Here is a 22,804-nt window from a genome sequence, read left to right on the forward strand (position 1 = left end):
GGTGGCATAATTTCAGTCATTGAAAATAAGAATGAGTGATTTAATTTAGTCACTAAGGTAGTATAACGGAGGGGACTGGATTTTGAAACTACACTCTGGAAAACGATAGTGAATGTGGGGCTTAAATAAGCCCCAGAGGAGGGAATGTTGAAGATTTTGTTGTTTAGAAAATAAGTAATTTAACTATTTTTTGTACACTATTATTTCCTTTCTGTCTGTGTATGACTTTGGGTGACTTTGGAACCTGAGAGCTGTGTGGTTACAGCAGAGAATTCTATTTCAGTAATGTCACATGGTACAAACTATTTCTCAAAATACCTATAGAATGTATTACCATATTTGGGAGAAGGATGTAGGTATATACGTTTGCTGGACAATCTTTCTGCAGGGGTCTTTCTGCAGAGGGTCTCTCGGCTTTGTTTGTTAATAAAGTCTAATATTTCTGGTATCGAAAATCTCTGAAGTCATTTCCCTGAAAAGAAATAATTAACCACAACACCAGCTGTGCTCACTCAGTGTCAGTGTGTGAGAGGGGGAGTGGCCAGCTGTGCTCACTCAGTGTCAGTGTGTGAGAGGGGGAGTGGCCAGCTGTGCTCACATTAGGCTTGTTCGACTTCATGCAGCTCTGCGCAGACCGATCGGCGGCTGACTTGAAGCAGTGCATGCCGGTTAGAAATTTTGTCCGACTTGATACAGCGCCGACGCCACGTGACTGTGACGTATGCCATCAAAGTACCGCGAGAGCGATTCGAGAGTAGCCGGAGAACTCAGCCAGCGCAGCTTCTCAAGAGCGGCTGCACTGGGCTGCAGGAGGGCTGATGACGACACAGCTGTCCCACGATTGGCCGGATTCACCGCATGACAACGATCACGTGTGTTTCGTGTTTATTCGAACACCTTTAGTTCCTCTAAAGCTCTCAAATCAGTTTATTATAACAGTGAACACTCTTTTCATGTCGTTGTCATGTTATATTGTGTCATGTTTATCAAATTAAAACTGCTTAAAAAACGTAGACTCCACTTCATTGATAGTAGCTTATGTTGAACTTTATTCTTGTTCAAACAGACGCTGTATGAAGCAGTACATAAAGTATTGAATGAAAATGTCTCTGAAACATCTGTGTATTATTTGGCAAATATTGCATTTATTTCACTGCAGCTGTGGTAAAGTATGCAAACACCACGTGAGCGGTCACTACGGGAACCAGAAAGTGTCCGACTTCACGTCTCCGTTTGCAGCTCCTCCCCGCCTGCACGCGGCTACTCTCGCCGATCGGTTACATCCAGCCGCAGCCGATGTCGAACACACCTTCAGTGTCAGTGTGTGAGAGGGGGAGTGGCCAGCTGTGCTCACTCAGTGTGTGTGTGAGAGGGGGAGTGGCCAGCTGTGCTCACTCAGTGTCAGTGTGTGAGAGGGGGAGTGGCCAGCTGTGCTCACTCAGTGTCAGTGTGTGAGAGGGGGAGTGGCCAGCTGTGCTCACTCAGTGTCAGTGTGTGAGAGGGGGAGTGGCCAGCTGTGTTCACTCAGTGTCAGTAGGCTTGTTCGACTTCATGCAGCTCTGCGCAGACCGATCGGCGGCTGACTTAAAGCAGTGCATGCCGGTTAGAAATTTTGTCCGACTTGATACAGCGCCGACGCCATGTGACTGTGACGTATGCCATCAAAGTACCGCGAGAGCAAATCGAGAGTAGCCGGAGAACTCAGCCAGCGCAGCTTCTCAAGAGCGGCTGCACTGGGCTGCACGTGGGCTGATGACGACACAGCTGTTCCACGATTGGCCGGATTCACCGCATGACAACGATCACGTGTGTTTCGTGTTTATTCGAACACCTTTAGTTCCTCTAAAGCTCTCAAATCAGTTTATTATAACAGTGAACACTCTTTTCATGTCGTATGTTATATTGTGTCATGTTTATCAAATTAAAACTGCTTAAAAAACGTAGACTCCACTTCATTGATAGTAGCTAAATGTTGAACTTTATTCTTGTTCAAACAGACGCTGTATGAAGCAGTACATAAAGTATTGAATGAAAATGTCTCTGAAACATCTGTGTATTATTTGGCAAATATTGCATTTATTTCACTGCAGCTGTGGTAAAGTATGCAAACAACACGTGAGCTGTCACTACGGGAACCAGAAAGTGTCCGACTTCACGTCTCCGTTTGCAGCTCCTCCCCGCCTGCACGCGGCTACTCTCGCCGATCGGTTACATCCAGCCGCAGCCGATGTCGAACACACCTAGTGTGTGAGAGGGGGAGTGGCCAGCTGTGCTCACTCAGTGTCAGTGTGTGAGAGGGGGAGTGGCCAGCTGTGCTCACTCAGTGTCAGTGTGTGAGAGGGGGAGTGGCCAGCTGTGTTCACTCAGTGTCAGTGTGTGAGAGGGGGAGTGGCCAGCTGTGCTCACTCAGTGTCAGTGTGTGAGAGGGGGAGTGGCCAGCTGTGCTCACTCAGTGTCAGTGTGTGAGAGGGGGAGTGGCCAGCTGTGCTCACTCAGTGTGTGTGTGAGAGGGGGAGTGGCCAGCTGTGCTCACTCAGTGTCAGTGTGTGAGAGGGGGAGTGGCCAGCTGTGCTCACTCAGTGTCAGTGTGTGAGAGGGGGAGTGGCCAGCTGTGCTCACTCAGTGTCAGTGTGTGAGAGGGGGAGTGGCCAGCTGTGCTCACTCAGTGTCAGTGTGTGAGAGGGGGAGTGGCCAGCGGCTAGAGCGGAAAAAGCCGATGTGTGCTTCTTTTACAGATATATTTAAAAATATATTTTGCATTTCTAATCCAAACAACGTCAAACTTGGCACTGCACTTACTCGTGCCCGTATCAAGTTTGAAATCCATCGGACTAACGGTTCGAGAGATATGCGAATAACACACAGACAGACACACAGACAGACAGACGTTTCTGTAATTTATAGATAGATGTCCAACAAGCAGGGACTGATTAAAGCACGGGCATCCCTCCCGGGCGGGATTTTTACAACCTGGGGGGCCACGACCCCCACTTGGGGTTGCTAAAGATTTACAAGGGGTTTCCAAGCTGACTCTTGTTACCAGAGCGTGTTAATAATAAACCACGATGCAATTTGCGATGCTTAGTATTACAGTTTAATATTTTAATCATCATTAAAACTGTATTTGAATGCAAGGATTTGAAAAACCCACGGCAAATACTAACCAGAGTTTTTTTTTTTTTTTTATGCAAACGAGAGGTTTTACAATCATTACAACCGAGTGCTGAGGGAAATTCTGTGAATGTTTCTCTGAAGGGAACTGACTGCCTTGAGAAAAGTTGGTAATAACTGGAGACTCACCGTCTGTGGGCTTGGACTCGAGCGCATCTGTTCCGGCTGGCGGCTCTACGCTGGATGTGCCTGGATGAACCTGTGATGGCTCCTGCTCAGGCACAAGAGGATGCACTTTGGTTTTGATGCGACGTTTCACAGCCTTCAAAGCTCTCTTGAAGATGTTCTTCCCTGTTGTCAGTTTTTCTGCAAACAACAAATATTGATTAGAAACATCTGTTTTATTAACACAGATTACAGCTCAATGATTCACTTGCAAAAAATCTGCAAACTTGCCCTTTAAAATTTTTTGAAGGACAGCATTATTTTGTCTATTTAACTGAACACGACTTTTGCTTAGAGTAGCATAGGCCAGATAAGGAAGGATTAAGGGAAAAGGAAAGGATTTTTTCCTCGGAAGAGATGAGTTTTCATATTTGTATTGTGAAAAGCACTAGATCTATGGTTTTACTATGGTAAAACGGTATCCATGTTATTTTTTGTACAAACCATGGTTCAACTAGTTATTGCAGTAAACCTAAAGTAAAAGTATGGTAATCATAACTAACTATGTAACCATAAGTTTTGAAAACATGGCTCAATTTGTAGTTAAGGTTTTACTACAACAATCATAGATAAACCATAATTGTTGTAGTAAAACCATGGTTCTTTGTATGGTTTTGCTTCAAATACTGTGGTAAAATGATGATTAACCCGCGCACTGGCCCGGACAATATAACAATGATGTTTTCTAGAGCACCATCTTCTCTATATTGTAAAAAACATTCTTCATATCCAGCCAAGTTTCAAATATAAGTTTCTCCTTATTGGGAAAGTCGCTGGATGAGTGGGAAGTAAACATGCACACGCGCGCATCGCCGAAGCTCACTGCCATATAGCTGATATATATGCTGTGCTACATACAATTCCTAACATTTATGTCGGACTGTGTGTCAGTTCTGATGTGTATTAACTCGGTACCTGTTGTGTGGTCCTCCCAAGCGACTCTCGGGTCAGATGTTCTGCGTTTGGGATTTCTCCTAGCGGACTCAACAGCGCCTCTCAGCGGCCGAGAGTCCGAGGACAAGCTCTCCAGCTCCAGTGCGAAGTTTGCAGGCATGGTGTGTATACTATACACTGAGATTCTGTATCTCTACGAGCTGTGTAGACACTATTTGCCTGTTGTTTATAGCGGTAAACTGCGTTTATAAAACTTTCGTCTGTTAGTGAGTCTGGTAATCGCCGCTTGCCTGAACAACTCATATCCTTCTGAAATTAGTTTTTTTTTCCATGTCGTCACACTGTTTGGAGCACAATAAACAAATTGTAAAAAAACATTTTTGAAAAATAATATTTTATTCATACGTTATGCTATGTCCTCTGTAGTGGACGCCAGGACTAAGTTGTTTAAAAAATAACATGACATGAAATGATATGTATAGGCAAAAACAAGGGGATTTTTTTTTCAATCACCAATACATTTTGGGGTTTCAGGATTTTTTCAACCAAAATTTGTATAAAGATGATTCTCAACTATGTTATGAAAGAAATAACGGAATGAATTGATACACCATTTTACTGTATGCAATATGTGGGTAAAATGGCCATAAATTAATATTCCCATTCACTGCAATGTATCTATAAACTGTATCTAATTTGCACATTAATGTGTTCTTGGAGCAACATTTAATGAAAAAAGAAGTGTAATAATTGGAGTAATAATTGGCAACATTTTAATAATAATATCTAATATTTCATAGGAATATTGATGTATAATTTATTTCCATATTCACTTGTTGTGTCTCTTAAAATGCCTGATAAACATGATGTAAGTCCTGATGTCCTCTACAGTGGACACACGTATGAAATCAATGCCCTGTTCTGGAACAGAAAGTATTTTTTTTATTTGAAACCCCATAACATGAGATGTTGTTTTATGAAATACAATTTGAAAAGTAGTCCAATTTAAATTATAATTGCAATATATTATCATATTTCCATAAGAATGCTACATTTGATCACTAAATTAATGTCAGACATTTTTAAAGACCAAGGAGAAGTTGTTTTCATGGTGAAACCTCCAAACATTTGGTATCTCTGAAAAGTCCTAAATGTGCTCTTTACAGGACACCCAGGTTGTGTCATGTGACATGTATGATGTCAGAGAAATTCACTAAAATATAATGTCCACTAGAGTGGACAAAAGTCTATTCTTGGGTCCCAGGAGGATATGGATCTCGCGCTGCCTGCTGTCACAGCTGCTGCTCTGCTAGCGGTCGAACACACATATATAGTTCACCCAAAAATGACACAAATTTTTTTTTTTTTATTATCATTTGTGACCCTGGACCACAAAAACAGTCACATGAGATTTATACATCATATGAAAGCTGAATAAATAAGCTTTACATTGATGTGTGGTTTGTCATTATAGGACAATATTTTAAAATCTGGAAGGGTGCAAAACAATCAAAAAGTTTTATATATTTACGGTAGGAAATTTACAAAAATATCTTCGTGGAACATGATCTCTAGGCCTACTTAATATCCTAATGATTTTTGGCATAATTTTTGACGTTGCCATGTGATTTGATCACTTATTGGTACTACACGCTCCATAATTTGGCATAAAGGCATGAAGATGAAAGAGATATGAAAAGATTCAGCAGTTCAACTGTTTCCTAAGTGTCCTGTATGTGTGTTTTCACACTGGAAGTTTAGTCCGGGACGGGACACGTTTCAACACCGACTCGGCTGTGCACTTGTTCAGGAAGAAAAGTAACCTTTTACGGTGTGCGGTATACCGATGACGATGCCTTTAGTTCAATAAAACACATATGAATATAATACTTTAATTGTATGACAGAATAGCGCATGGAGAAAAGTCTTCTGAAGCCATTATGATTATTAAAATGATAAATCATGACAACCCAGGGCTTGGCTTTAACACTGGTCTTGTACTTGTCCTTTTGGACAGGTAAATCGGTCATTTACTTGCCTAAGTAATAAAAAGTAACTTGTCCAGGAATAAATATATTGTTTTGTGGAGTAAATATAATTGATTCTGAAACAATAATGTCATCGGTGTTCTATCAGAATAGTTTCATGTTTAAATATGCATATTTGTGATATTTACTCCCCTGGTGTCACGTTTTGGTTTTGTTCATGTCATGTTTCTGTGTCTTGTCATGTGATTCCCTGTGTGTCATGTGATCCTGCCATGTGTCTTGTCATTGGTTAATTGTCTGATCATTGTGTCTTTAGTCTGTGTATTTAAGCTTAGTCAAGTATTGTTTCCTGTGACCACTGTTGTGTGAGTTTATGTCCATAGCTTTTTGTCTTGTTTCATGCCTTTGTTTTATGTTTAATCTTGTTATGTTTTGTTTAAATAAACTGCACTTGGGTTCTCTACAACTTGCCTCCAGTGGATCGTTTACACCTGGGCATTTTTTACCTTCATAAAGTCCGTAAGCTGTGTCCTAATTAAGGGGCTGCATCCTTTGAAGGTTGCGCACCGAGACTCGTTTAAAGGGGAAAGTATAGTCGATTGCGTCACAACTTATGTTACCAGCATGTGATTTTATATAGGCTGGTTTATACTCTTTAGACTTTACTATGTAGCCTTTATTAAACTGACCATGGTGAACATTTTTAGATATTGTTTTTAGGCCGTTATAATTTTTTAAAATCCAGTATTAATGTTACTGCCACTCATCACAACGGCTGTCACCAGTTGCTAGGCGACAAAAATCGTCCCATTGAACAACTCCCGGGACACAGCTTGCAACAATTTGTTAATGTAACAATAGAAATCAGTCTCTGTTCTTGTTCTGACACTAGTAAAGGAATTTTTATCTCTGAGTCAGAGGCCGTCATTGGGATTGGCTTCGTCAGTCCCGAGAAAACTACTGTCTTGACGTATTTTCCAGATCTAGGGAGGTGAGAGGCATAATTTGGGCTCAAGCAAATAAACGTCGCCCCTGTATCAAGCATAATGGGTGTTATCTTGTCCTCTATTTTAACCCATAGGTTCTTGGTCAGCATTAGATGATATCATTGGAAGCTGACCCCTCCCTGTAGGATTCCCTGGGCATCCCTAGTAGCCTTGATCTGGGCCGGGTCATGGATTGACAGGTCCTGACACTTGATGCTGCTGGTTCTGATGACTCTGTTGCCATGGCTGGTACATCTGACCCTGTGGAGGCCCATTTTGGGGCCATGGGTTAGTAGGACATAATCTCTTGGTGTGTCCAGGCTGGTGGCATCCCCAACACATGCCTTGAGGGTCAGGGGTCCTCTGTTGATTGTTGTATTGTCTTCCCCTTCCTCTTCCTCCACCTGGCATTGTATTTACTGCAAGTATCTGATTCTAATGGTTCAAATAAATCAATTAAAGCCTTTGTCTTCCTTTTTTATTTAATTTTTCTCCCCCTATTCCCCCTCCTGTTCGTCCAGAATTGCGACATTTTCAGATGTTGCAGACTGCCTTTCTACCTCTTGTCTTTTTCGATGGATTTCCACCCACAGATACTGAATATCTTTAGGGTTGTTTTTCAAGACCACCATCACCACCAGTCTTTCCGATGTCCAATTGTCTACAAGGACTGGCCTGATTTCTTCTCCCTGCCTGACTTAAAATTCTTTTGTCTCTCTCCCACTTTACTGGCCTTATGCATGAACCCTTCATCAAATATACATTTTTCAGAATGGTTGCCCCTCCTAACTAGGCCAGCGATTCCATGCCTTCCTTTTCAGATATGGGATTAATACTGTGTTTATTTTTATTTCTATAATGCAGAGTGACCTGTGATTTCAAAAGGGTGGTTTTTGGAAGGTTGTTTAAAGTCGTCTTCATCCTTTTTTCTTTTTCTCCGTACTCTCCTATCCTCTGCCTCATAATGATCTCTCACTCTGGTCCACATGTGTTATCTTCAGGCTTAAAAAAAAAGAAAGAAAAAAAAAGCTCTCTTTCTCTGTCACCTCTCTCCCTCATTTCTTTACCTCAATACAAATATTTTTAGTCTACTACGTTGTTCACTCACTCACATTTTTGTAACAAATGAGTTATTGAAGTTAACCCTGTAAGACCCCTTGTTGTAAAATTACAACGTTACCTTTAGCCATCCTTAAAAACAATCTGTTATATTTTATCTTACTTTTTACTACATTTACATAGTCATTGGGTCCTATTGTTCAGTCTCCCAATGCTATTGGATCATACATTTGTTTATAAGTCCCGCCATAGGGCCACAAACTCACACAACCTCTCAAGGATTCCTTCGAACAACATCTCTTTGTTTCAATGGACAAGATTCATCAGATTCAAGTAAAATGTCTTTTATATATTTTTTGGTTGATATTATAATGTCTAGAGCATGTACATATATACATATATAAACTGAAAAACCACTTAGATAAACAAACAAAAACCTTTCTCACATAAAGACAAACAACACGCTTCTCGCGTAAACACAAATGACGCGCTTCTCACGTACAACGCACTTCTTGTGTAAAGACAAACAATGTGCTTTTTGCGTAAACACAGACAAGCAAAAACACTTGATTCATATGCACTGCTTCTTAAGACCTGGAAATTACCCTCCGTTTAACTTTTTAGGTTCTTTTTTTGGTGGAGCCTTTTATTTAAGGCAGTCACCAACCGGGCGCCAGCTCACCAGACAAACAAATATAAACAAAAATTTGCTTAACTTATTTTTATGGCGCCTTTGTTTTGTGAGGCCTCTGCCAGCACACCCACCGTGGCCACTCCTCAACTCCTCGACCCCTCGTCCACTCCTGGCTGGAGCTCGCCAATTATGTTGTGACAAATGGAAAAAGTCGCTTTTGGTTCAGGTCTCAAAAAGGAGACAGAGTCGAAGTTCCAGGTCAGAAGAATTAACGTTAGCAACAAGCAACAAAGTGAGACGCCAGCTGGCCATCTGAAGTTACCATTCCCAGTCCTCATGTCTTATACCTTTTTCTTATCTCTAGGTGCCCAGTGGGCACGCTCATATCTATCTCTTCTTCTTTGTCACTCCTTGTGGCCTTGCCACCATTAGAAACATCTCCCCCTAGACCTTCTTCTATTGGTGGAACATCTCAAAAACAACATGTTTTTCTTCCAGTGCATCCCAACACCTGCATTTACAGATTTTTGGGTACTTTTCCATTATTTTATCCTTGTGACCCATTTTCTGCTTGGCATTAAAGCATTCAGACTTTAACATGAGACAAGGGAAATTCTCCAACAGTACTAGTTTTTGCTCACCCTCAAAAATGGACAATTTTAACATGCTATACAAACATATCTGTGTGGTATTTTGAGCTAAAACTTCACATACACACTCTGGGGACATCAAAGACCCATTTTACATCTTGTGAAAAGGACATTATACCACCACTTTAAAGAACAGGGATCTATCAAAGTCTAAACTTCATAATGTTTGTGGAAGTGTATCATGGCATGGACAAAGGAGATTTCTGAGGACCTCAGAAAAAGTTGCTGTTGCTCACCAGACTGAAAAAGGTTACAAAACCATCTCTAAAGAGTTTGGACTCCACAAATCCACAGTCAGACAGGCTGTGTACAATGGAGGAAATTCAAGACCATTGTCACCAACACTATGGAGTGGTAGACCAACAAAGATCACTCCAAGACGCAAGAAGTGTAATAGTCCACAAGGTCACAAAGGATCCAAGGGTAAATTCTAAGCAACTCTCAACTCTCAGGTCTCTCACATTGGCTGATGTTAATGTTCGTGAGTCCACCATCAGGAGAACACTGAACAACCATGCTGTGCATGGCAGAGTTGCGAGGAGAAAGTCACTAATCTCCAAAAAGAACATTGCTGCCTTTCTGCAGTTTGCTAAAGATCATGTGGACAAGCCAGAGGGCTATTGGAAAAATGCTTGGTTTCACTTAATTTGAATGGTCCCTTTAACACATTCTGTTGACTATAAGTAATGTTGCACTTTAAATCTCATTAGAGTGTTAGAAGAGTATTAGTAGACTGGTAGGGTTAGGGTTAGAGTAAGTTGACATGTAGTTGAAAAGTTACTTATAGTTAACAGAATGTTCAAAAGGGACAATCAACATAAAGGAGTAGTAGGAACCTTGGGCACGTACCTTGAAAGCCCCTAGTGCTTATATTGTAATATAATTACATAAGAATTGATTTACTAAAGTTATCTTATCTCAAACAATATAATAAAGTTCATTAATTTGTATTATTAATTAATGTACATTTTTATTAATAATTCCTGCCGTATTTATTCGAATGACAGCACGTGATTAATTTCAGCCAATGAGACTGTTGGACGTTTGCATAGCCAATGAGCTGATGACTCAACCAGCTGTTACTTCTTCTTTTTTTGGCTCACTTTTGGAGTTTCATGTCTTTTATTTTGTATTTTCTCACAGTCATTGTTCCTCTCTCTGTGTTTAAGTAGCCGTAATGTTTCCATTGTCTCCTGTGTAAGCTTGTTGTATCCATAGATATCATATATAAACGCTAGATGTCTTATTTGCAGTCACTTCCAGCATCACCGTTCGGCCATCTTGTCACAGGCAGGCTTAATGTAAAGTGAGTGATCAGCACGCACACAAATCCTCTTATCTCGCTGAAATCTTGACGGATTTACAAACGGTTTGGTTTCTTACAAACGTTATTAACGTGGCTATAATTCAGAATGCTTGAACATGTATGTTATAATTATTCATATGTATGCAGCAGTGTCATAATTACATCTCTGACGTTTATAACAAACCAAACCGTTTGAAAATCGGTTGAAAATGTAGCAAGTTATGGTTATTTAAAAGTACATGCAGCATTAAACGAGCACCCTGTGGTAAGATGGCCGCCACGTGCGGACGTCGACCTTCATTGGCCAGCAGCGCACACGAGACATCTAGCGTTTATATATGATATCTATGGTTGTAACTGCTGTTTGTTGAGTTTTTGGTGTTTCTGGTCAAGTTTATGTTGCCAAGTCTTTGTTTTGTTTTTATATCTGTTTGAATATGTATCAGAGCTTTAGCACACACACAAAAAAAATCGTTCTGTTATGTTTGTTTATTAAAAAAAGAAATAAAAACTGTATTAGCACTGCATCTCCAAGCCGTCCCGCGGGAGGTTTAAATAGCGGAAGTGACGCAGCAGGTTAGAAGCGGCCGTTGGTTGTGTTGACATGGAGGCGATCAAACAAAAGTCTCTCGTTAGCCTGAGCTCCTGTTGTCCGCGGCGAGTGAAAGCCTTCCTTCAGTGAACTATGATGATATTTGTCAGAAAGCCTGTGTGTGTGTGTGACAGGAGCTGATGATCTGAGAGAAATGAGGAGGAAAGCGAGTGTTTTGAGACTCAGTCCGAATGAGGAGGCGCAGCTGGTGCGCGAGGAGCTGGAGAGCCGGAGGAAACTGCGCCTGCAACAGGTCAGAGGCATTTACATACATACATAAACTATAAACACAACTCTGACACACACAACCAGTCCTATCGCAGCAGGTCAGAGGCATTTACATACATATATAAACTATAAACACAACTCTGACACACACAACCAGTCCTATCGCAGCAGGTCAGAGGCATTTACATACATATATAAACTATAAACACAACTCTGACACACACAACCAGTCCTATCGCAGCAGGTCAGAGGCATTTACATACATATATAAACTATAAACACAACTCTGACACACACAACCAGTCCTATCGCAGCAGGTCAGAGGCATTTACATACATATATAAACTATAAACACAACTCTGACACACACAACCAGTCCTATCGCAGCAGGTCAGAGGCATTTACATACATATATAAACTATAACACAACTCTGACACACACAACCAGTCCTATCGCAGCAGGTCAGAGGCATTTACATACATATATAAACTATAACACAACTCTGACACACACAACCAGTCCTATCGCAGCAGGTCAGAGGCATTTGAAGTCCACTATAAACACAACCAGTCCTATCGCTTTAAATATCGAGTAAATTGGTCCCAGTTGGCTTTGGCTTGAACACACTGTGGAAGAAATACTATAAATGTGTGTAAAATGTAATTTAGTAATGTATTTTAGTCCATTAATGCCCCCCCCCCCCTACTTAATGTATGCCTACTGTGTAACGTTATCACTTATTTGCACTTATTTTAAAGTAATAGTTCACTTAAAAATGGAAATTCTGTCATCGTTTAACTCACTGACCCTCAAGCTGTTTCAAACATGTATGAGTTTCTTTCTTCTGCTCAACACAAAAGAAGATATTTTGAAGAATGTCAGTAGTAATGGACAGTTCATGGACCCCGTTGACTTCCATAGTAGGAAAACAATTCTCAACTGTTTGGTGGTTTATACTGGCATTCTTCCAAATATCTTATTTTGTGTTGAGCAGAAGAAAGAAACTCATACATGTTTGAAACAACTGGAGGGTCAGTAAATTATGAAAGTTGTAATTTTGAAGTGAACTATTCCATTAACGTAATCGTTTTTATTAACTTTCCCCCATATCTCACACACACTACCGTTCAAAAGTTTGGGGTCATTAAGATATTTAATGTTTTTAAAATAAGTATCTTCTGCTCACCAAGGCTGCATTTATTCGATTGAAAATACAAACAAAAACAGTCATATTGTGAAATATTATTCCAGTGTAAAACATCTGTTTTCTATGGGAATATACAGTAAAGTGTAATTTATTCCTGTGATCAAAGCTGAATTTTCAGCATCATTACTCCAGTCTTCAGTGTCACATGATCCTCCAGAAATCACTCTAATATGATGATTTGATGCTCAAGAAACATTCATTATTATCATCAATGTTGAAAACAGTTTTTTACATTTTTATTTCATGATGCTATGATGAATAGAAAGTTCAAAAGAATTGCATTTATCTGAAATCTAAAGCTTTTGTAACATTAAACACGACCGTTCAAAAGTTTGGGGTCAGTAAGAATTTTAATTTTATTTTTGGGGGAAAGAAATAAAATAAATCAATACTTTTATTCATCAAGGATGAGTTAAACTGATCAAAAGTTACAGTAAAGACATTTATAATGTTAGAAAATATTCTATTTTAAATAAATGCTGTTCTTTTGAACTTTCTATTCATCAAAGAATTTTGAAAAAAATTCAGTTTTCAACACTGATAATAATAATGAATGTTTCTTGATCATCAAATCATCATATTAGAATGATTTCTGAAGGATCATATGACACTGAAGACTGGAGTAATGATGCTGAAAATTCAGCTTTGATCACAGGAATAAATTACAGTTTAAAATATATTAAAATAGTAAACAGTCATTTTAAATCGACATATTTCACAATATTATTATTATATATTTTTTTGTCTTTTATCAAATAAACGCAGCCTTGGTGAGCAGAAGACACTGCTAAAAAAATCATACTGACCCCAAACTCTTGAACGGTATGTGTATATAAATCTGCCTGCCTTTTCCCCCCACAGTTTTTCTCTAGTCATTTCCCCAGACCCCAATTTGAACATCCTAGCAAATATAATAAAGAATTATGTTTATGCACATTAAGCCATCCTGCTTTCAATGAGCTCCTCAGGCAGTCTGGTTATGGCTGAGCGATACTATCGAAACTTTAACCCTGTTTTTTATATGGTGATCATCACCTAATAGCAATAGTAGGATCGTTCCCTACAATTCAAGTACATTTTTTATTTTTGTATTGCTTTTCACAATACATAGGCTATATTTTTAAAGCAGGTTTACATAAAATTCTCGTGTTAGTTTAGGAAGTCTTCAGCGATGAAGAGATGAGTGACCACATTGTCATAAATTAACAACCCCTTACAGGTTTCATAATCCTCACTATCACCAGATAATGAATAAATAACACAACCTACAACTCCTAAAAGTATGTCCAATTGTATCCGCATGCATAAAGTGCACTCACGTCAAGCTAAATGGCAAATCTTGGCTGCGGGATTGTTTCGTTGCATAGCGAAGAGATGTGGCCAAAAATGATCACAATAATAAAAAATAAAAAAAATCATATCAGTCGATATCGATAATTATCATGATAAATGTCAAATCTTTATTTCTTTCCAGGCACATTTTTGCTCCTAAGAGAAGTTTGTAGAAACCACACAGACTCTATATTGTCAGAACATGACAAACACTCAAATTGTAACAACCTCATTTTTTTATATTTTATGGTAAAATGTACATATTCTGATTTGAGTTTTATCAAAATGAACCATTGGTCTTCCATAGTAGCATCGATTTAGATCATAACCACAGTGTAAACCACACATAGCACCTCAATGCATGTAATGTCTATGGTTTCTATGGTATTGGTATGAAAAACGGTAGCCTAAATACACTTACTTGGTATAAATGCACAAACTCTATAACTTAACCACAAAAAATACTGTATCTTATATTCTGTTACTCCTTTAATACATTAATAATATAATAAAATTCTAAATGAATATCCGACATTTCTGCCACAATACCATGGTGTATTTAGTGTTTCTACAGTAAATCCGTGGTTAAATGATGGTGATTTGTAGATTCCAAAGCCTCCAGACTGTATCATTGCGCTGTGTTTCTCCTGTTTGTCAGCGCTGTTTCATCCGCCTATAAACTAGTTTAAATCACTGAGAAGTTCTCGCTGGATCTCGCAGTGCTGATTTGTGCTCGCGCGACATTGATCAGCGAGTGGATCTCACGAGTGGATAAATGGTTCGTGTAGCGCGGGTCAAATGAGTAGCGCGGTTTCGTTCCGCTTTTGGCGCATAAACATTATATTGAACGTTTTATCAAACTCTTGTTATCGTTTTAACGAGGAAAATTGATCGCGATAGTTATCGTTTTATCACCCGGCTCTATCGTTGCATAATGTAAACTAGGGATGTGCACGAATATTCACATTTTCTAATATTCGATCTAATTATTTGAAAAATAAAATACTATTCAATTTTTTTACATTTTAATTTTCACATTTATAATTAAATGCACTGGGTGGCGCTGTGGAGCGTGTTTATTGTATTTGATCACATAATGTTGTCTTCTGCCTCGCAAAGTTTGGAATAACTTAGATGAAAATATTACAAAATGGATTATTAATGAAAGTGAGTTATAATATCACCACCACAATGAGAAATCACATGAGATCCAAACACCAGTCGACCGAGGAAGCAGCTGTCCATCACTGCAGTAACGACCACAGGCAAGCGCAGTGTGCTGTTTTCAACTAAAAGAAAACCTTAAGATGTATAGTAAGCTTGTGTATATTGCCTAATCGTAAGCTTGTTCAGAAATGGTGACAAAAACGTAAAAAATAACGTATTTCTCGTAAGACGACATTTAAACAAACGAATATTAGACTTTTTTTGAACCCGAATATTCGAATACAATATTTTTGAAAAATGCCCATCCCTAATGTAAACTATATTACGTCCTAGCTCTAAACGTGACTACAGTGCATGAAGATATTCTAAACACAGACATCATGATTCCTGTAAAGCTGCTTTGTAACGGTGTGTAGAGTTGCAGATTATGGGAAGTATGGTTATGTGTGTGTGTTGGCCTCCTCTGGCCTCTTACTGACGCGGTGTTTGTGTTGGGCAGGTGCGCGAGCAGGAGCGCTACATCGCGCGGCAGGTGCGCCGGCAGGTGCAGGAGCGCAGACAGCAGCAGCTCCAGATGCTCTCGGACTCACTGCAGCTCGAGTGGCAGCAGGAGCACACGCTCAAACTACAGGCCTTATCCACACTCTACCAGCACAGCCTGAGGACCGTCGGACACGCTCACCGCAGCGCACAGGAGAATGTGAGTGAGTGAGCGGCTGAAGCACCTTGAGTACTTCAGCCGGGACTGTACAGTTTGTCTTTTTCAGGCTGCTTACACTTGTATTTAAAGGGGACCTATAATGCAAAATTCACTTTATATTGTTTTTGAACATAATTATTAGGGTTCAGGGAATAAATCGAAAATTCAGAAAGATCCTCCACTATACCTTTAATTCAAATTAATAGCTTTATTTTGTCCTTTCTTATAGACAAGGTTGACCGAAGTTAGCCACTCGTTTCAACAGAGCATGAAATGTGCCGTTATCTATGATTGTTGAGTGTCGTAACATCCCTTTCAAGTGAACGCATGGAAGCGACGTGAGACTGAAAGCCCTGAAAAGCCCTCGCGCTGCTCGTATACTGAGAGAGAGATAAGACCGTAGAGATGCATGATTCATCTTTAAAAGACTGTGATCTCGATTCAAACACCCACACGATCTTCTTCCACATCGTCTGTCTATTAAACTTTGACAAAATCATATTGCAACATTCAAATCTGCATTGGCGCTGACCCAGAGAGAGTCGTCATGAAACAGCTTCACTAATTACTCTTTTCAACCTCATAGTATCATTATTTCTGTGATGCAATCATGGAAGATAAAAGTTTAAAGTTCAGATATAAACACTGATGTCTACAGTAGCGATCCAAAATAGAGTAAATCAGCTTTTGATAGAAACATTAGCGCTTGAAATTACGCATTTTATCGATTACACTGTTTCACCACTAGGTGGTGACAAGTGACTTAATTTTATTTATTGAATAATTTATTCAAGGGAATGTAGTGCTGTATGATGCTTCTGAAATAAAACTCAGAAAGATGCGATGAATTGTCTTTGTAAATACGACTAATCTTATACATTGCAATTTTGAATCGCATTACTTGGGCACCAAAGTATCGTGATAGTATCGTGTGCTCAGTGTGTGAACAATCACCCTATGGTGGTAAATATCCATCCACTCCGTTTGTTATTTCCCCCATAAATCTGCAGCATGAACGTGAGTCTTCAGTTGCAGGTGAAGGATCCCTTTAATGTGTTGTGTGCAGGAGCCTGATCTGGAGGCGTTGGCTGAGAAGAGTGTGGAGAGGCAGGAGCGAGCGGACGAGAGACATCGGGAAGCGCTCCGAGAGCTCAGCGCCCGCAGACACGAGGAGGAACAGCAGCGCTGCAGGTCCGTGCACAAAGAAACACCCTAAAAACGTGATCCGTGCCACTAATGGCTTCAAATGGAAAACTGTTGTTTCCTTGCATAAGCTTTGTCATGTTCATGTGATTGACAGGCTCATTGAGGCTCGGAGGAAAGCTCTGGTGGAGGAGAAGCAGCGAGCAGTGAGAGTGGCCAGTCTGCCGCCGCCTCCGCCAAACCCAGTAGAGGTACAGAGCCAGTCACTCTCGGGTGTTAGAGAGCTGTTAGCACACATGATGTCATTACTGTGATGTGTTTCCTGTCCCAGAGCATCGGGAAGGCCACGCCACGGCCACTCAGGTCCGCAGCAGCAGAGCTCTTCTCGGGCACACACAGTCACATGCCTCACACCGCTGTGGACAGAGAGACACACACCGAGCAGCAGGTACATGCATGGAAGCAAAAATATATCATCTTTGATTAGAATATAATGTGGGTATGTATTTGCTCTGAAATGAAACTTTTCCCTCTCTAATAGAGAGATTATCTTTTCAATCAAACTGCTACAGTTTTCTAGCCAAATAGATTCAAAGGTAGGGTAGGGATGCACCGATACGACAATTTTGTCTGATAATTCTTTCCATTTGAAAGCCGTTAACCGATATATTGGCAGATAAATCTAAATTCAAATTTTGCTATACTTTGAGAGCCTGTATACATAAACAAAAGGCTCACCATTAGAAGCCATGTCTCAAACACTTCAACATAAATCAAACATATACAATACAGTAGCCGAGTTTGAACCAGTGTAAGATTCCTTAACTTTTAAAATGAATTTGACACTCCTATGGCCAACTTTCTTTATTAAAAAATGGTAACACTTTATAATAAGGTTTCATTTTGGTAGCATTAGTTAACATGAACCAAAAATTAATTAACAATACTTCTACAGCATTTATTAATCTTAGTTAATGTTAAGCTCAACATTTTATAAGACATTTTTAAGATCCAAAATTGTATCTGTTAACATCAGTTGATGCACTGTGAACTAACATGAACGCAAATATTTTAACAACTAACATTAACAAAGGATATTGCTCTATGTTAGTTCATAAGCCCTATTCGCACGTGATAACTAATACCTGGTGACCTCTAGTCATTTGTAATAATTTCAGAGGTTGTCTATGATCTTAATTCCGTGCGAATCGGCCATGTCGGTAATTTGTAAAGTAAAAATTCCCCCGCAAATGACCAACCATATTTCGGTGTACACCGAGGTCCTGTGATAATATTAGTCCCGTGTGAATCGGCATCTCTGTGATTTGACGGGGTCGTATAGAATTTCCTTCAACTGAAGTAAATAATCTATCTATCGCAGGGTTCCTCAAACTCGGTCCAGGAGGGCCACTGTCCTGCAGAGTTTAGCTCCCACCCTGATCAAACACACCTGAGCAAGCTAATCAATGTCTTCAGGATCACTAGAAACTCACAGCTAGGTGTGTTTGATCAGGGTTGGAGCTAAACTGTGCAGGACAGTGGCCCTCCTGGACCGAGTTTGAGGAACCCTGATCTATTGGCTTTGATATATATCGGCATAATTTTCTTATTGGATCGATAACATCAAAAATGAGCATTTATCGGCCGATATGGATATGTGGTGGATATATCGTGCACTCTTGCGTGACTGGTGGATGCTGTGGTGTTTTCTGCTCAGCCGAGCGCTCGACAGGCCGCGGCGCTGGAGCTCCAGCGGGTGGAGGATCTGCGGCGAGAGGGAGCTCGTGAGAGGCAGGAGCAGCTGGAGAAGGCTCGTCTCAGGGGGACACACGCGCTCCGGAGAGAGCAGCACACACAGGTAGAGCCGCTACACCTCACGGCTGAGTGTGTGTGTGCTTGAAAGAACACCACAGACACAGTGTAATTAGTTGGGTCATCTATAGCAGTTCCATGACTGTGGAGAGCGAAGGTTTGTTTCTCACTGGATTTGTCATCTATAAAGGTTAAAGAAAAAAAATTTGCCGGGGTGCCGGGAAAATGTGGGGAAATTTAGTGAGCCTTCTAGATCCAAAATGGCTGCCGTCAGCCAAGCTGGAAATTGCAGAATAAAACTGGGAGTGTTTTGCCAGATGAGAAGTTCATCTATGTGTCTTAGATGAACTTAGATGTGTCTAAAGCACTTTGAATGGCCATAGTGTATGAAATGTGCTACACCTCTCTGTGTGTGTGTGTGCAGGATCGTGCGCGGCTGCTCTCCGAGCTGGAGAGACTGCAGACGGCTGATCTGCTGCGCCGCAGACAGGCGGTCCACAGTGTGCCGCCGCAGATCTTCCAGCCTCTCTACAGACAGGAGGAGCTCCGGGACGAGCAGCAGCGGGAGCTGGAGATCGCCTTTCAGGACGTGTACACGCAGGAGCGCAGTATGTACTGGCACTTCACTGCCAAATTACAGATGTTTCAGTGGCAGATGAGCTCTAGTTAAAGGATTGTACTGAGTCAGTGGTGTTTGTGCTCCAGACATGAACAATCATCACTCAAAACCTGTGTGTTGTTGCTCTGGAAGTGAAAATAACACGTGATGGCCAAGTATAAGTATCTATCCAAGTATGGTAACCCATACTTGGAATTTGACCTCTGCATTTAACCCATCCAGTTAGTGCGCACACATTAGGAGCAGAGTAGTGAGTACACGCACCCGGAGCAGCGGGCAGCCTGTGTGGCACCCGGGGAGCGATTGGGGGTTAGGTGCCTTGCTCAAGGGAACCTCAGTCATTTCCTGCCGGTACTGGAATCGAACCAGCAACCTTTGGATCACCAGTCCAACTCTGTAACCATTAGGCCATGACTGCCCCTGTGATGATGCTACTAGGGCTGTCAAAATGGCCGAAAAGATAAATTAGAATTTCTTGCTTTAATATTAGCAAAATTCGAATTATATTTGAGTTCTTAAGGCAATACTTGCCGGCAAGCGAGCGCAATAAGCAAATATAAACCAAATCAAGTATCGCATCTTTTATTGAAATGACATTCACTTTTTAAAGTGCATTAACTTTTGAAACAAATATTCTTAAATAAAATTTAATTTCCTTAATGCTAGGAAGATTAGGTTACAATTCTGCTCGTGCATCAGCAACCTGAGAAAACACTTCAACAGACAAAACAGCAAACTTCCATTCAGAAACTATCCACTTCTTCTCAGTACACTAATGCATATTAAGATCTCTTCTGCATATTGACTGCTTTCCATCATTTGATCTTCTCCAGAGGTCAAAGGTGACGTGGTGCTGCAGCTGATACCCGAACCTCTTCCTCCTCTGTCTGCTGCTAGTAGTCATGACGAGGAGCTGGATGTGACCCTTGACCCTGAATGTGCACCTGAAGGGGAGGAGCCTGATTCCCCAGTGACTGAAACAACCGGTGGGCAGCCAATCAGAGAGCAGCGTGCCAGATCTGCATTGACGGGACGGCGGTGATGATGATATTCTCTCTTGTTGTTTGGCAGATCCTGGTAGACGGGCTCTGAGGAGACTGCTGGACCGCATCAGGAGCCAAAGAGACCGCCAGCGGGCCGCTGCTACAACACTGACGTCACACGAGGCCGAGGGAGACGCTGATGTGGAAGTCGTGAGTGTTGAAACGGGATCTTTGAGCAGCCAGGAAAAAGCACCAGAGGGCAGTTTAGAAGAGCAGACGCCCAGCCCAGCGCACACTGACGACGGTAAAGCTTAGCATTGTTCATCTCTTGCACAATGTTTTTAAGGATGTACGTTCACGTTATACAATAATTCTGGATATTAGAGGAATGATACCAATATTTAAGTGCTTACTGGTTTAAAGCATTCTGAATGAAACTTTCTTGGCAACAACATTTGTTAAATCAATATCCTACTCAACAGCATAGCCTTAAAAAATGTGTAGTTGCCTAATTTTGCTTCCACACTCCACATGAATACTTACATGCACCTAATAATAGCACACATCTGTCAAGGCTAACGTTTGAGTAAAGTGGCTAACGTTAGGTTACTTCTGACATGTTTAAAATGACAAGAGCGATGAATGATAGGCAAACATGTGGTTTTCCCGCCTGAAGTGATCACCACATGGATGCCACAATTCCTTTTTTTTTTTTTTTTTTTTTTGCAACCGATCGACTAATTAAAATTTGGTCGACTAATTCTCTTCTCATCGACTAATAGGATAATAGACTAAAAACCAGAAACGGTGCGTATTATATTGTTCTGCTTGTTAGCGGACTCATTTCAGTGAAATGGGTAACCCAAGTAAAGGACACATGGATTTCTCCAATCCATTTTACTATTCCTGCCACACTTCCATGGTTACAGTAAGTGTTACTACATTAAATCCATGGTGAATGTTGCTGATCTGTGGACTTCAAGCCTATAACTAGTTCATTCATGGCTCAATGTTTCTCCTGGTTTCCACGTCAGCGCTGTTTGATCTAATCGAGATCTACGGTTAATAACGGAGAAATTTGAATGCTTCTCACTAGATCTCGCAGTGATGTTATTACTTCTGTGGCGAATTCAAATGCTTTCTTCACTGGATCTCGTAACAGTGTTGCTTGATCAAGATCGGCTCGCGCTGCTCTGACATTGATTGTCCAAACTGATAAACGGTCCGTGAAGCACAAAATAATGAGTAGCGCAGTTTCGTTCCACCTTCATTACATTTGCCATTTGATGTTGGGCAACGTTGTGATCACACTGGCAGGAAAAATGGCCTAACGAATCGTTCGGTTTGTAATGCGTACCGAACCGAAAGCCTCATACCAAACGGTTCAATACGAATGCGTGTATCGCTACACCCCTGATTAATAGTGTTCAGTGTCACACTGGCTTGTGTCTGCTGCTGATTAGTCCTGTGGTGTCGCTGCTCAGGGCCTGACGTGAGCGATGAAGCTGTGGTGGCAGGAACGCTGCTGCCGCCCGAGGAGCGGGACCAGCCGGAGCCAGTGTCCGCCGAGAGCCAGAGGAGAGCAGCCCACGTGAGTTCACTCATCACAGTCTGTGTGTGCTTTACATGGGGCGTTTGGTGCACATGATGCGGCTCCCGTACACTATAGAGCAGTGTTACTCATTGCGCGGCTCGCCAAGCTTTAATTGGTGGCTCGCATGGCGGTAAAACATGTGGTGATATGATCATGCAGTCGCCACAGATATTTCATAAAAACATTAAAAACAAGTAGGGCTATAACATTACATTACAAACTCAAAGTGTCAGCTCTATTACAAATCATTTAATAATCTCGTTTATCAAGAGAACATGTAAACACTTGATTGATTGAGAACCGGAACTGAAAGGACGACGTATGACGCGCTGAACGAGCCGTTCTCCTGATGAATAAAGAGTCATATAAATGAGTGTCCTGTCATTCTATAATTCCCCTTTCACTCAACATCTGTGAAGTGGAGCAGGACAGCGTCCCACCAGTCCTTGTTCTTTCAGACTCTCATCCACAGACGACTGGTTTTGGGCATGTTTACTGCGTGATAAATACAAACAGCACGGCACAACAGTTCATATGTTCATAGTCTCCAAATTATCACCAGAATTGGATAAA

At 40.9% G+C, this 22,804-nt stretch overlaps 1 protein-coding gene across 2 annotated transcripts in view; it reads left to right on the top strand.

Annotated features, from left to right (window-relative positions):
- The first annotated feature begins 11,418 nt into the window (after window positions 1-11,418).
- The window catches only part of LOC309507031 (uncharacterized protein), a 44,921-nt gene continuing 33,535 nt past the window's right edge, over window positions 11,419-22,804 (top strand). For both annotated transcript variants that reach the window (XM_082181087.1, XM_082181088.1), the window contains exons 1-10: window positions 11,419-11,698; window positions 15,880-16,080; window positions 17,147-17,271; window positions 17,381-17,474; window positions 17,555-17,671; window positions 18,941-19,081; window positions 19,460-19,643; window positions 20,488-20,640; window positions 20,726-20,941; window positions 22,122-22,228. In XM_082181087.1, the coding sequence (XP_082037213.1) occupies window positions 11,600-11,698; window positions 15,880-16,080; window positions 17,147-17,271; window positions 17,381-17,474; window positions 17,555-17,671; window positions 18,941-19,081; window positions 19,460-19,643; window positions 20,488-20,640; window positions 20,726-20,941; window positions 22,122-22,228 (1,437 nt within the window). In that variant the 5' untranslated portion in view covers window positions 11,419-11,599. The remainder of the gene's footprint in view (window positions 11,699-15,879; window positions 16,081-17,146; window positions 17,272-17,380; window positions 17,475-17,554; window positions 17,672-18,940; window positions 19,082-19,459; window positions 19,644-20,487; window positions 20,641-20,725; window positions 20,942-22,121; window positions 22,229-22,804) is intronic.

This window comes from Leuciscus leuciscus (assembly GCF_965113295.1).
Source record: "Leuciscus leuciscus genome assembly, chromosome: 9".
Lineage (NCBI taxonomy): Eukaryota > Metazoa > Chordata > Actinopteri > Cypriniformes > Leuciscidae > Leuciscus > Leuciscus leuciscus.